Below are 15,522 nucleotides of genomic sequence, written 5' to 3'. Positions count from 1 at the left end.
CCAACTGTTGTCACCTTCTCACCAAGCTGCTTGGTGATGGTCTTGTAGCCCATTCCAGCCTTGTGTAGGTCTATAACCTTGTCCCTGACATCCTTGGACAGCTCTTTGGTCTTGGCCATGGTGGATTGCTTCTGGACAGGTGTCTTTTATACAGGTAACAAACTATGATTAGGAGCACTCCCTGTATGAGTGTGTTCCTAATCTCAGCTCGTTACCTGTATAAAGGACACCTGGTAGCCAGAAATCTTTCTGAGAGGGGATCAAATACTTATTTCACTCATTAAAATGCAAATCAATTCATAGGAAAAGGTTACATGTGTTTTTCTGGATTTATTTTGTTATTCTGTCGCTAACTGTTCAAATAAACTTACAATTAAGATTATAGACTGATCATTTCTTTGTCGCATCGCATCATCTTCCGCTTAAAATGATGCGATGCGACAAAGAAATGATTTCTTTGTCAGTGGGCAAATGTACAAAATCAAAAAAAAATTCCTTCACTGTAAGTAGTGACATCTTATTTGATCATTTGTGGTCTATAAAAAATAAAATGTAATCACAGGGCACTGGGGTTTGCTGTTTACTCTTATTCAAGTTACGGGTTTTTCTATATATGTATATGTCCTTTCTGTCATTACCTAGGCTGCAGAATCCTCAGCGAAGACTGCAGAGGCCATGGGGCAGTTGATTAAAGAGAAGGACCGACTGCTGCAAGAAAAGAGTGACACCCAGTCTCTGCTCGATGAGTTAAGGAGTTCAAAGCAGGAGATCACCAATCAGGTGGGTCAGAAATAGTATGTTGGTGTAGCATAATGGAGCATAATTATGCTATGGTGATAGTTGAAACTGTATGGCAGTGGAACAATGGTTTTGTTACTGTATAGAAGTGTCGCTTTGGGGTAAGGCCGCACAATTAATCGAAATTGTGATATTGACGTGCAATATCCAAATTGCCAATTGTGATTTTTCCGCTCTAAAAAGGTGAATGATATGCATTTCACGCAAGGCAGCAGGCATGCGTCGAACGTATGTAATTGTTTTTCTTGCGGGCGCTGTATGTATTTTTGTAGATTACTTAAATACCTGGACTAATTTTGTTTAAATACTGCAACTGCTAACAAAGTCGTTTGCTTCAGGTTAGCGAGTGGCACCTAGATATCGTCCCACATAAACAACAGCATGATTATTAAAAGTTTCGGCTTCAATGTTCATGCCTTCAAATAAACTTAATATGGACATTTTGCCTAACCAGCTGTGACAACGTCACAAACATAGCAAATGCCATTGCATTAATTGAGCAGCTAAGCGAATAGTTTGACACAGGCTGCACCTTTTAAGTTGGTAATAAGTGTCAAATAGAAAACACTGAACTTTTACTTGATTTTTATTCAGTTTAATAACACATTATGTATGTTATGATCTTTATTTTTAAGTGAGATTATCTTTGCTGTTTACACCCTTGTTTGAAAATCGCAAATCATAACTATAATTGCAACATTTTCCAAAGAAATCAAGATTCAATATTTTATCCAAATCGTTCAACCCTACCTTGGGCTGAGCATTTATTCATACAAGCAACATGAGCTGTGTGATCCTGTTTGAACATCTAAATGAGTTTGAAAGTTCAGTACAAAGACGTTATTATTTAGAGTACTAGTTATGGTTGCAAATTACCTTCACGATTTAATATGCATTATGCATGTAAACAGGATTTTATTTTGTGATTATTATTATTCATGATCCTACTTGGTCATTAAAATTGCAATTGTCCTTTTAACAAACGAAAATCCAGCCAAGTTAATGTGCACCATTTCAACTCTGAAACTATACATTCATATACACACATTGTGCAGTTTTTATAGATAGACCCTAACTAGTACTGGATGGTAGCACTTTGCCTTAAGAACAGCCTGACTTTTTTTGGGTTGTGGATATTCTACATGTTGTTGGCAACATTCCACAGGGATATTGGTACGTACATAGCATCACTAGCTTGCTTTATTGTGTTAATGTCTGGGGACTGAGCAGGCTATTCATAGATACTGAACCGGCATCCATGCGTCTGGACAATGTTTGTCCACAGCATATTTCCACAACCTGTTAGCTAGCATGATTTTTCCCATTCCGCTTCGAACTCTGATCAACAACGTTTTTAGGAAGGCCGGTGCTTCTGAGATACTGGAACCAGTCTGCATGACAAAGGCAGTATTATCACGCTGAGTTGCATAATCTGGCCATCCTCACGTTCCTTTAAAAAGTGACTAAATGCCTCTGCCTGTTTTGTATGGGAAACTACAGCAATGCTACTCACTGACTGTATTTTTTGACTAGGCGTATCTAATGAACTGATTTGGACAAAAATAAGTTAGGATTCAAACAATTTGTTAAATACAGTAGTTGTAGTAAATTTTTGTTTTATTGCCCAGCTGGATGCCTTGAAACAACAGAATTTCAAACTCCAGGAAGAGCTCAAACTGTCTAGGGAGCAGCGTAGCTTGGGAAACCAGAAAATCAGCAGCCTTTCCCAGGAAATGTGAGTATTGGAATTTGGGGTTTGTGTATATCAAAATGTAATCTTTACTTGATACTCAAAGATAACAATCGTAGCGTTGCAGTCCTCTACAATGATTGTATTCAGCATACAATATCTTCTGTGATGGCTTGGCTCTGTACACAAAAGGTTTGAAATACAAGTACAAGTTTTTATTCAATTGTTGGTTTCACCGTTTTAGAAATGACAACATTTGTTTGTGTAGTCCCCCTATTTCAGTAAAGGTATTGAGACAGATTAATGTCAAAATGTAAGCACTTAAGTTTGTTTTATATATTTATTTGCATACCCTGTGGGTTCAGTAGGTATGTAACCCATTGTCCCCACTAGTAAATGGTTCACTTTTCTGGCTCTGCCAAGCCAGTACTGTAGCGATCTTCAATTGATGTATGTTTTAAGTTAGTTTGTTTTTGTTTTCTTCAACTTGCGAATGGCATGTTCAAAAGGGTTTAAATGCAGAGATTCTTTCAACTAAGCCACACTACTTGCTCCACCACATTTCACAGATGTTGTGTGATGGATACAGTACAGTTCCATAGTACAAAGCCCTTTTCCCTGAACTCTGGTGGTTATTTTGGGTACTGTCTGGCAAACTGTGTAGTTTCTGTAGTTTTGCTAGTGAAGTCGTCTTTGGTTGGCTGAACCCATCTTCCCCTAGAGGGTTCCTGATTATATTTGCCATTGTTATGGTGAGCATTCGTCATCCACTGTAGATGTCTTTGCCCTACACAGCCATTTGTGATTGATGAGCATAGAAACCTAAATTAGACATTGACATCTCTCTTCGTATGCACAAATGATGTGGCGGAAGTCACCAAGGGGGAAGATTTTTCAGTATGTGCACAAATACTCTTAAAGTAATAGTTTGACTTAGATTCATATTTAGGTGAAATTCCCTAATTAACCTGAGTTGTTTTTGAAGACCCATGGAGTCATTTTTCACAACAAGCCATTTACCTCTGGCCCAGGCTGGAATTAGCATTATTAGCATTGTCCAAATTCATGAACTGAAATAGTGTCTGGAACTAACCTTTTGGATCACCTGCCAAGGAGGACTGGTAGATGGAAAAAATCCACCAGCCAAGCATTTTTTACCTGGCAAAAAAATAAATTGCCTTTTTGTGTCACGTGTACATTTATTTAAGTACATTTAATTGAGATAATAATGTTGAATACAAACTTCATTTCCGATGACGAATTGGTTGTTTCCGCTTATCTTTAGCATACTGGCCACACAGAAAACACCTCAGCATCATACTGTAGCCAGCCTCTTGAAACTCCTTTTTCTCCAAACCTCACGAAGTGTTCTTTTTGCCGGACTGGGTAAACTAAGCTGGCCTAGAAGCCCGAATGTCTCTTAGTGAGTGAGTGAGTGAGTGAGTGAGTGAGTGAGTGAGTGAGTGAGTGACTGACTACCCCTTGTTAAATAGCGTAGTGGTTAGAAATGCAGACTACGAACAACAGGTCCGGCGTTCGACTCCCGTAACAGTCAAAACAAATCATGCCTTAGGGATTTGTTCAGGAAAGAAAAACTTTGCTGGCTACAACTTTCAGTAGCTAAATTATAGGAAGCCTAAAATAAAATAATTCTGGTGGATCAAATTATGCATTAGGATTTGTTCAGGATAGACAAAAACTTCACTGGCTACACGATTTTCTCTTGACTTCTCACTTTTTGATAGTTACTGTATAAGTGTCGTTCATGAATGGCTAATAAGCTGTTAAAACGGCCTGTGGCTAAAGATTTGTTCAGGATAGACAAACTTTGCTGGCTACAACCTTCAGTAGCTATGTTATAGGAAGCCTAAAATAAAATGTCTAAGATTTTCGAAGTTAGGATTTGTTCGGGATAGATAGAATCGTGTAGCCAACGAAGTTATCGGCTTTCCACTTTTCAAGTCAGTTATCATCACCTATATTGATAGTTGTGGTATCACGTAATTCAATAATGGCTCATAAGCTGTTAAAAGCTGTCAAGACTCTAATCCTGGACTGTGGAGAAATTTATTTATTGGAATTAATACAGTTTGACAGTTAGATTTGTCCTGCATTCTCTCTCTTGGATCAAATTGAACTTCACTGGGCAACCGATGTAGCATTTAAAAATATGATACATTTGGTTTTCCAAAATGGGAAGGCAAAAATTTATTGATATAGGTCTCCGTATGTTCTCCTGAATCTTTTTACCAAAACAAGCATTATCAATGGTTATGTTCTACATGAAACCAAATTATTTTTTTCATAAACAATGCACTACCTCAACATCTGTAAACTTCCGCACTCAAGCTAACAGCGGAGCGGTGCTGTTTCAAAATAGCTTACCTCATTGGTGTTTACTAGCTAGCAACAAACACAATTTACAGGCATTTTTCAATGTTTCAAGAATGTGCAGTCCCCTATTGTGTTAATAAAATGAAATCAGGCTAATTGTCCCAAAAGACAGGCCATCATTCCAGAATGTTATCAGTCAGGAAAAATAATTGACATGGCTGTTCCCAATAGTATGAAAATTGTGCCAATGCTCTGTAGTATTAATCATTTATGTTGCTTCGCATACTATTCATGCAGAACGGGACTTATGACAGAACTATCAAAAAGTTATTACATGCCTACTTACAGAATTTAGAGTTGTCCGTTTGGTCCCACTAGTCTCTGATTCTTCCGGGTTTATTTGGGAACATGGAAGGTTTCCTAAAGTGAGCTACTGTTTAGTAAACAAACCCGGTTGCCGGATAAATCCTCCTCGCAGACAGATTCACATCGGTTTACTTGTTTGAGCTCGTAGTCAATACTAGGTAACATGAGATACAGTTGTGTAAACAAAGCCTGTTATGGATACTGCCCCCTCAGACTGAGTCATCCGCGCAGCAGAAAAAATAAACTGTAATAACCATTGACACATTGTTTTCGGAGAACATACAGAGACCTATATCAATATACCACAGCCTTCCCGTTTTGGAAAACCGAATGCGTCATCTAATTTCGAACGCTATATCTGTTGCCCCGTTCACTTTCATTTTAGCTGAGAGAGGCTTCCTTTAAAAAATCGTAAACTCTCAACTGTTTTATTCCAAAACTTGTCTCCACAGTCCAGGATTAGGCTAGGATAATTCGCTAATAACCTAAGTACTCCCCATCAATTAACCATTCTCTTCATGAATTTCCTCCCAGATTTATAACATAAACCCTCTCTAAAGCTAATGAGGTAAAGCAAAATAACATATATGTTGTTGCTCGGTGCTCATGCTCGTGCAATAGTAAACTATACACGATGGAAAATGCGTAAAGTAAAATGCACTAAGCTTGGTAAACAAGAAACCAGACAAGCCTAGTTCAGCCGGCCTGCAATAGCAAGTGTTGCCATCTCGAGATTCGAACTGGTCGCCCACGTTAAAAAGGCTGTCTCGTTAACCGCTACACCACAGAGCTGTACTTATGCTTGGTGTCAGTATAGTCTCTTGTCTCTATGCTGAACAAATCCTCTTGCCACTGGCCGTTTTAATATTTAATTGGCCATTCGTGAATCAAATTGATACAGTTAAACTGACTAACATTTCTTACTAAGTTTACCTCTACCACAAATACAGACTATGTATTCCATTTGCCACTGCCCGTGTTAACAGCATTTTAGAGGCTAGAGAGTCAAAGCTACTTCATTTCATGGCATAGGAACGTATTTTTGTCTTTCATGGCCAAACAACATACTTTTTTTCTTTTATTCGTGAATGACATTTTATAAAAACTATTAATAAAGGCCACGATAACTAACTTTTTCATCAAGTGAAAAGACGAGAATCATGGAATCTACCAGAAATAATTTATATATGTCATTGCTCTCAATAGATTTGAACGTAGGTCTTCCATATGAGAGACACTGTCGTTAACCACTACACGTTACATGTTTCAGCAGTCGCTAGACTCCATTGAGGATTGTGTTAAATAGGCTTACTAGTATCTTCTAACTCCCTAGGAATAATCATAAGAATTGAGCAATTGCTAAGGAGACTGAAGATTAACTTTTTTCCATGCCAGAAATAGTCACAATATAACCATATACAGTTTCAATTAAGGCTTAAGATATCATAACTACATTGTTAAGCCAGCAAATGCTTGTCTATCCTGACCCAAAACGCATGCACAGATGTGTACTTCAAAAATGCACCAGAAACAGTCGCAATATAACCGTAAACTGTTTTATTTCAGGCTTACTATAATGTAGATTCTAACGGTTTTAGCCAGCCAAGTTTGTCTATATGGAATAATTCATAATGCATACTACGCATCACCTGCGAGGAGATACGAACTCTATTCCTATAGTTCACAAGTCCGCTTCTCTAACCACTACGCTATTTTACAAGGGGCGCTCGCTCGCTCGTCACAAAATATTCTGTTCTGTTGCGGCACATCACAACTGCTGCTCTGATTACAGTAAGAGGGAAACATTGGGCCCAAACATTTACCCGCCATTGTGGCGGATATCCTTCTGAGATTTACTCGCCAAACATAAAAAAAAACCTGCATTTGCCGTCTGGTGGGACCCTACACATGCCCATTCACTTAAATGGGTAACTGAGGGTAAGTGAATAGGTGTCCAAACCTTTGACTGGTACTGTATGTTAGGTAAAATTAATAAACGTTCCTCATCTGACTAATGTCCTAAATAGGGCCAAATCCATACATTTGATTAGAGCAAAACAACACCAATAATTACAACACCCAACACCAAGTCCAGTGTCACGGACATCCTTCCAAAATCCCAATATACACTATAACAAGAAGTTTCTTCGATTTATTGCGCATTTGGCCTCTACAATTTATTACATGGGAATTAATCGTAACAAAATTCACCCTTTTAACTTAACTCTTAATGTCCCTTACCTATTTTGTTCTTTCTATTTATCACACCCATGGCCGCCTCAACCCTACTTCATCCTTTAACTTCTTGCACCAGCTCCATGTACCAAACTTTCTTCAAAACACATCATTCTTTACATCTCACATCATTCTTTACATCCCTGACTACTGGGTTATTCCCAGAAGTCAGAAGCATAATCCCTACCACAGTTTCAGCAGCGTGACATTTTGTCAACTACATTCACTTGCTAATGGCAACTTTTGTCTTTGTTCCATTCGGGCTTGTTACTTTCCTCCACTCGGTCCCAAAACTCTGTGTGTGTGTGGTCGGTCTTACTAAACTCATGGGGACCAAATGTCCCAATGAGTATAGAAGAACCTGAAATAATGTCACTGTGAGGCGAAAGTCAATTTCCGGTTTAGGTTTAGAGTCAAACTTACAATACATTTTTTTGTTAGAATTGGGGTTTCTTTAAGGTCCAGGTGTTGTTGGTTAAGTTTAGGGTTATGGTTAGGCAGTAAATGTTAGTAAAGTTTAGGCATAAATGTTACTTTATTGAGGTTAGGTTTAGGGTTAAGATTAGGGCAAGGGTGCATGCAATTTCAATTTTCTGGTCGACATAAGGGTAGCTGTACAAACTTGTCTGTGTCTGTGTGTGTGTGTAGTGAGGAACTGAAGAGCACTGCCTTATTGAAGTCCCAGTCCTTGGTAGCCATACAGCAGGAGAACACCAAATTGACCAATGAGCTTAGCAGCAGGGAGACCACTGACCAGCAGAAGGTATGGTCCTTACCATTTTAAGAATGTGTTGCATTTCTTTACTCTACCAGTCCAATTCCATAATGTGTTTTTGTTTGGTTTTTGTAGTTGGAAGCTCAGCAATCCATACTCAACAAACAGTTGCAAGAAATCAAACATAGGTGAGAAACTTGCTGGCAGTGTCTATACAGCTGTTTAATGTGTCCAATTATCTTTTCATGTAGTGTGCTCTGTAAGTAGAACCTCTTAACCGTTCTGCATTTAAGAATGTTCAGCTCAATTAATGTAAAATATTTTGATTATTCTCTGTCCTACGTGCTCTGTCTGCTAACATTTCTCTTTTGCCTTTTAAAGCTTGCCCAATAATACCTACCGGTATGTCTATGCCTTTTCATAACACGTTGTTGTGTAGTGTTTCCTTAGTATGTTTACAGGAACTAGATCTCTTTCAAAAAGTAATCCCTCTTTTTTAATCTTTTGTAATAATATGCGTTTAAATTTTTCAGGAGATGCATTTCAGGTCATTTCATCGTTAGTGTCCATGTCTTTCCTTTGATCTCTTTAGTTTCAAACCATTGTTGACTTTTAAAATAGACTTCAATCAGACCAAACCAGGCCTGGTTATTTACCAAGGTATTCAACAGCTCGTGCTAATAATCCCATTCATTTGGTGAAATTGACTTAGAGGGGAGTGGTTTATTTCTATATCCAGTGGCAAAAAAATCTGAGAATGCATCTTTAAACTCTCATGACGATTTGTTTGTTTGTCCTTGACAGAGAGACCATTTTAAAGAATCAGTTGGAGGAAGAGAAAGCCTCCCTCCAGAAATGCATTCATAAAAGCTCTGATAAGGATCAGGAGCTGGAGACTCTGAAGAGTGAGGTGAGAATTTTCCCCCCAATTTCTAGACGTTTTAATTCCAGTGCCTCATTGACTGTCTTCCTGGTATTATTACCAAGCCAAAAAACATTTGAGTAGTTTTACTAGAACAAGTTCTTATAACTTTGTTTTCTAGGAGAAATAATGTTTTTTTTCCCCCTATGAATTATTGCCATCCTCCACTGAAAGAAAATATTCTAAAATGTAAATGTAGATAATTTTGCTTTGGTGTCTGTCATTATTCTTTATCATCAATGCATACACACATTAGGATCCTTTATCTATATTATATTTTTTATTCACAATTAAAAAGAATGTATCTCGAGTGAAAAAAATATTGACATTGACCCATAACACAACAGCCTGAACTGTTGATAGATAATTATTAGTATAGAAAACAACAAAATAGTATTTTAAAATATCACTAGTATGCTTCAACGTGTTGCGTTTCACTCCATAACAGTTAGGAAGACTAAGGAACGGTTAGACATGGCAATGAGTCATAACAGAAAGCTTAAAAAATTGCTGAATTATAGCCGGAATTACATAAACATCCCTATAATTCAATAAATTGAGATTTATTGGGGATGCATTTTCCTACTTTTATTATCAACGTTATCCATTAGTTGTTGCAGTCCTAGTAAAATGTATGTTTAATTCAAATATTGCATTTTTCCCCCTGTGCAGTTATCAGTGCTACGTGCAGAGAGCGCCACTGCAATGACACTTAAGTCTACTGTCCAGTCTCTGGAAAAGGACAAGGCGCGACTGCAGCAGCTGGTTCAGAACCTGGAGAAGAGCCTTGCAGGTGGAAAGGATGCTGTTTCCGGCTCCTCTGGTATTACTGGGATGTCATAACTTAACTTGTCTAAATTTTGAACTCCACTTTCGCAGACTTTTTAAAATTTATGTTCTACTTTCAGATGCCACAGCTTGTGACCAACTCAGGGAGGAAAAGGTTACTGCAGAGAGTCAGGTAAACATGGATGTAGTGGCTCAATTTTAGCTGAACTCAGTCCATAGAACACCGCTTTCGTATGCTGTTGTATACATTTTTACGTAGTGTTACATCATATTTTTCAGTATGTATGTTAAGCATATGACCATCACGGAAACTGTCACATTAACAACAGTATGGAATTTGCTTCTAAATTAATGTCATTTTTAAAATAAAATGGCAATGTGGACTGTGCTGAATCTGATGTCTGTCTCCCCAGTCCATGGCTGGCAGTGTAGACATGCTTTATTTTAATTCACTGTAGAACCTCTGACAATTGGTTTGTGAGGCTGAGATGAACTAAAAACTAAATTTACCCAAAAGCAGTTTCAGACCTGCAGATCTGTAGACATTATGCATAGGATATATGCAAATTTATGTCAAATTATCCTGCTAAGAAATACTATTGAATAGTTAAAAATAGTTTTCTATGCTCTGTGTATTTTTTTCATGGTTTAATATTGGAGCTGAGCCAATCAGAGAATTTGGGCGAGGAGGAAAAAAACCTCCCTCCTACCCCTGGTTAATGGTGATCAGTGTTGTAGACATTGTCATACTACGCTAGTTTCTCATCCGAGTGGTTATTAGGAAGGAAGGTAGCTAGCTAGTATAGCGTTAACTTTGTAATGCAGAACTGTTAACTAACTTAGCGCAGCTAACTTTACATCTTTTAGTCAAGTATGGTAAAGTTAGAGACCAATTACTCATTGAAAATACCGATATCATTCTAATTTAAATTATCAATGTGTTTACTACTTTCAAGCTTACTTTAACAAGTGTTGTTCATGAGACAACACTTAACTAAAGTGCAGCAATGTCTCATGTCGTTAGTGCAGATCAGCAAGCCTGCGGGGTAGAGAGGTAGGGGCCAATGATTTTGAATGAGGAACTGTGGAGACTGAAAGGAAAGAAAATGTACCTGTAGGTTTAGAATACCTTCCAAAAATTGTTGGGAAGATGCCAGGAGACAATCACCTATTTATACACTGTACATTTACAATTTTGATGTACGCCACCATCTTTTTTATGAGCAGGTAAAGTTATACATTTACAATTTTGAATGATTGATTATAAAGATAAATTCAGTAGTCATTAATGGAAACCGAAATGTATGAAATAAGAAAATGCAGATGTTTCTTTACCATTTAAATCTGAATCTATTTAGCTATTGAACAAAATACAATGGCAAAATTCAAGTATTAGCCCCCCTCTTTTTTGTTGGCTTATTGAGGTGGTGGAATGCCCACTTCCTGAACACTATATAGGCTGTGTCTCAGCTGAATTACTACTCATAATAGTGTCTCAGGGTTGGCAGGTCTGAAGTTGGTTCTGTACCTTAACTTACAGTTCAAGGCTTTTTTTGGGGGGGGTTGTCAGATGTTTTTCACTGTAATCTGTCTGTACTGCCTTCCAACTATTTTGTCTTAGGTCTCATCTGTCAGTAATGACTTGAGGCAGTTCTTTGGCATTAAGTGGGTCCTAATTTTTATCTCTTTTGTTTCCTCCCTCTCTTTCATTTACCTCCTCTGTCACTGATGTTGGCAATGCTACCCGAAAATCAGGCAGCGGTTTGTTCATGTTTTTCATTAGCTCCACTCATGCATGTCTGTTTGTCTGTAGAGTTCTTGTTTTGTCTGTGCTGTTTTGTGTTCTGGATAATAATTCCTAGAAGTTTGGTTGTCTGTTAATTCCTAAATGTTTGGTAATCTCCTGAGGAGGACCCGATCCTTAATCTTGTTGTTTACAGTATTACAACCTTTAGGGCAGGGTTCCCAACTTTTTTTACTCCGGGCCTATATATATATATAGATAGATAGATAGATAGATAGATAGATAGCTCTGGAAAACATTCCTAAGACCACTCCTAATTTTTCTTAAATCAGCATCTCTACATGTATGTTAGCCATTCCATTCCAGTGACCGTTAAATTCCAACACAGGCACACGTCATTTTACTTAATGAGGTACTGATTAGGTGATTACCTGAACCTAATCTAATTTAAATAGGAAAGTATAAAATCCTCTGCTGTGGTCATCACTATCCTCTTGCAATAGGACCAGCTGGATGGCAAAAACAGTGCAAGTAGTACCTCAAAGGTAATTTGAAAAAAGAAATAACTATTCAGCATGACAAAAGAGTTGAAAAGAAAAGCTTTGAGTGAGGTAAAGAAGGGTTAAATTCTGTCTATACTGGAAGAGGGCTACAGTGAGCGTCAGGTTGCTTCCATCCTGAAAATCTCAAAGAGGGCAGTTCATAAGAACAAGGTCAAGCAACAGACATTGGGGACAACAAAGCTACAGACTGGCAAAAACAACTGTCCACTGAACGAGATGACCGTCAACTCATTCAAATGTCATTCAACAACCGTAGGATGACATCAAGTGACCTACAAAAAGAATGGCAAACAGCAGCTGGGGTGAAGTGCACAGCGAGGACGGTTCGAAACAGGCTCCTAGGGGCAGGGCGGAAGTCGTGCAATGCTAGAAAAAAGCCCTTAATCAATGAGAAGCAAAGAAGAGCCAGGTTGAAGTTTGCAAACGACCATAAGGATTGGACCGTAGAGGAATGAAGTAAGGTCATCTTCTCTGACAAGTCAAATTTTCAGCTTTGCCCAACACCTGGCCGTCTAAAGGTTAGATTGAGACCTGGAGAGGCCTACAAGCCACAGTGTCTCGCCCCCACTGGGAAATCTGGTGGAGGATCGGTGATGATCTGGGGATGTTTCAGCAAGGCTGGAATCAGGCAGATTTGTCTTTGTGAAGGACTCATGAATCAAGCCAAGTACAAGGTTATCCTGAAAGAACACCTGCTTCCTTCTGCTCTGACAATGTTCTCCAACTGAGATTATGTCCAGCAGGACAATGCTCCATGCCACACACACCCAGGTCAATCAAGGTGTCGATGGAGGACCACCAGATCTGAACCCCATTGAAAACCTCTGGAATTTGATCAAGTGGAAGACTGATGGTCACAAGCCATCAAACAAAGCCTACTTGAATTTTATGTGCCAGGAGTGGCATAAAGTCACCTAACAACAATTTATCAGACTGGTGTAGAGCATGCTAAGACGCATGAAAGCTGTGATTAAAAATCTGGGTTATTCCACCAAATATTGATTTCAGAACTCAATATATTAGTATTATGTTGTTGAAAAATGAATATGAATTTTTCTTTGCATTATTTAAGGTCTGACAACAATGCATATTTTTTGTTATTTTGACCAGTTTTCTTCTACAAATAAACACTAAATGACAATATTTTAATTTGTAATTTGGGCATAATGTGGTCATTAGTTTATAGAATAAAACAAAACTGTTCATTTCACTCAAACACATAGCTATGAATAGTAAAACCAGAGAAACTGATCATTTTGCACTGTTTTCCAGAGCTGTATATTGTTATATTTTGACATTTTGTTCCAAAATAATTTCCTTGACTCCTCAGCTGTCATCTTAGCTTCTGAATGTCATCAGGGAAACATTTTCATTTATCTTCAATCAGCCCTGTTTTCTTCTGGCATTTTAGTTAGTTTCCAAATCATATGAGTTATCTGTCATTATAGATTATGACACCACCCATGAGACATTGGTGCCCTTTAAGTTGGGAATCCCTGCTTTGGGGGTTACAAAAATACCATAACCTATTTATTAAGGAAATATGCTTTGTTGTGATTTCTAACAAATCAACATGCCTTGATTTCTCATTGTTAGATTATCCAGAGTTTTACTTTTTAGTGTTGCACTCTTTACCCTTGCTGAGGCAGGATGTCGGGTTTGTTTTCTTTACAGTAACTGTCCAAGCACGTGTTTGATGGTTTTCATTCACCTTTTTTGGCAGGGTGTGATGGGTACAGTAACTAACCACTGGTGCAATTTTAGCCCTCACTCAGATGTAGATGCTGTTAGATGACCTGTTAAGGGTTTACTTTTTTCATAATCCAAACATAGCTACAGTTTATCTCACATGATCATACTGTTGGGCCATCAGTGATTTCCATTATTTTCTGGGCAGATTGATTTCCTGAACTCTGTTATCGTGGACCTGCAGAAGAAAAATGAGGACCTTAAGGGCAAGTTGGAGAAGATGGCCGAGGCTGCTCTCAATGGAAATAATGCCAGCGAGCTTGACACCTATGACAGGTCAGCCTTTTCCCATGCTTTTAAACACTAAAACTGAATCAGACAAAATATGTGTTATGCATGTTGGTTAGTTAGTTCAGACCATGACTTGGCATGTCATCATTGTGCTAGTCCAACCCCATTCATTACTTGTCTTTTGTACATACTCATGCCTTAACCCTTCATGAAACCTATTCTCTCTTCAGCAGTTTGAAAGGCCCATCCAAAAAGAAGGTCCCACCAAGGCTCTTCTGTGACATCTGTGACTGCTTTGACCTCCATGATACAGAGGACTGTCCCACTCAAATGCAGATGCCGGACTCCCCACCCCACACAGCCTACCACGGCAGTAAGGATGAAGAGAGGGCTTATTGCGACATCTGTGAGGCTTTTGGTCATTGGACTGACAACTGTAACGACGACCAGACCTTTTAATCTAAAGCCTTTGAGAGCCATCTTTGGCATAATGTCAACTTTTGCACACAAATCCAATTCTTGGTGCACAAGTGCACGTGGAGTTCTCTACTGTATGGGTGTGTTATTTTGTGTGCAGGAAGCATTTCATGCTCAAGCCTTTAAGCGCTCTTATGGCAAACTGTTCTTTCAAACAATCAACTTAATTATCTAGACCCCCATTATATTCACTGTCTTCGCATCAACTGTTAAAAAGGGCAAAAATAAATGCATATGTACTGTAATGAAAGGTTTTCATTGGGAGTTGTGGAAAGTCGCTTTGTTAATACCCTATTGAGTGTGTGCAAAAAGTGAAAGGCTGTAGTTTTTTTTCTTTACGTCTGGACATACTTTGTACTTCTCAGAAGTTTGCCTTGCCACCATCTTTGTGATAATTGTGATGGAAGGCATTGAGAGGGGCATGGCTGACACCTGCTGCTTGTCAGGGTTGGAGCTGTAAAACCCAACACTGGTTGACTTTCAGTAAAAAAAGACCTCACCTCGGCCACATGGCACTATGTATTTTGGTCAGTGTTGAAGCCGCTAAACAAACCGAAAGCACTGCACACACTTTATTCCTAACTTCCTCTCTGTTTAAAACTGTTGGTTCCCTTTTAAATGGCCTTTACAAGAACATTGCATTGTTAAATTATCATTTTTAAGATAAAATATTGTCAAAAATGGTATTATGCTATACATTTCTGTACCAACTTTTGAATGTTGAATCTGTACAAAAATAAATGCGATTTATGGATACATTAAAATGCTTGTATGAACACATTTGCACAAGCTCAGGTTAAATTACCCATCAAATTATTTTCCAATTATAGTGTTTGTTCTCTACTCAATTACTTTCTCAACACAGTTTTGTAAGAAGATACTGTTGTTGGTTGCCAGGTTGAGTTAACT

At 38.3% G+C, this 15,522-nt stretch overlaps 1 protein-coding gene across 9 annotated transcripts in view; it reads left to right on the top strand.

Moving 5' to 3' along the window:
• Positions 1 to 15,521, top strand: part of clip1a (CAP-GLY domain containing linker protein 1a) — a 51,032-nt gene extending 35,511 nt beyond the window's left edge. For 5 of the 9 annotated variants that reach the window (XM_013136792.4, XM_013136786.4, XM_013136787.4 and 2 more), the window contains 11 exons: positions 643 to 780; positions 2,427 to 2,533; positions 8,072 to 8,186; positions 8,274 to 8,326; positions 8,520 to 8,540; positions 8,943 to 9,048; positions 9,733 to 9,883; positions 9,969 to 10,021; positions 11,605 to 11,610; positions 14,054 to 14,181; positions 14,367 to 15,521. In XM_013136792.4, coding sequence (XP_012992246.3) covers positions 643 to 780; positions 2,427 to 2,533; positions 8,072 to 8,186; positions 8,274 to 8,326; positions 8,520 to 8,540; positions 8,943 to 9,048; positions 9,733 to 9,883; positions 9,969 to 10,021; positions 11,605 to 11,610; positions 14,054 to 14,181; positions 14,367 to 14,595 — 1,107 coding nt within the window. In that variant the 3' untranslated portion in view covers positions 14,596 to 15,521. The remainder of the gene's footprint in view (positions 1 to 642; positions 781 to 2,426; positions 2,534 to 8,071; positions 8,187 to 8,273; positions 8,327 to 8,519; positions 8,541 to 8,942; positions 9,049 to 9,732; positions 9,884 to 9,968; positions 10,022 to 11,604; positions 11,611 to 14,053; positions 14,182 to 14,366) is intronic. The other 4 variants (XM_013136788.4, XM_013136791.4, XM_013136790.4 and 1 more) reach the window with 4 other exon arrangements.
• The last annotated feature ends 1 nt before the right edge of the window (position 15,522 follows it).

The sequence above is a fragment of the Esox lucius genome, chromosome 13 (assembly GCF_011004845.1).
Source record: "Esox lucius isolate fEsoLuc1 chromosome 13, fEsoLuc1.pri, whole genome shotgun sequence".
NCBI lineage: Eukaryota > Metazoa > Chordata > Actinopteri > Esociformes > Esocidae > Esox > Esox lucius.
Note: the sequence above shows the minus strand (reverse complement) of the source record. Positions and strands in the feature narration are given on the sequence as shown.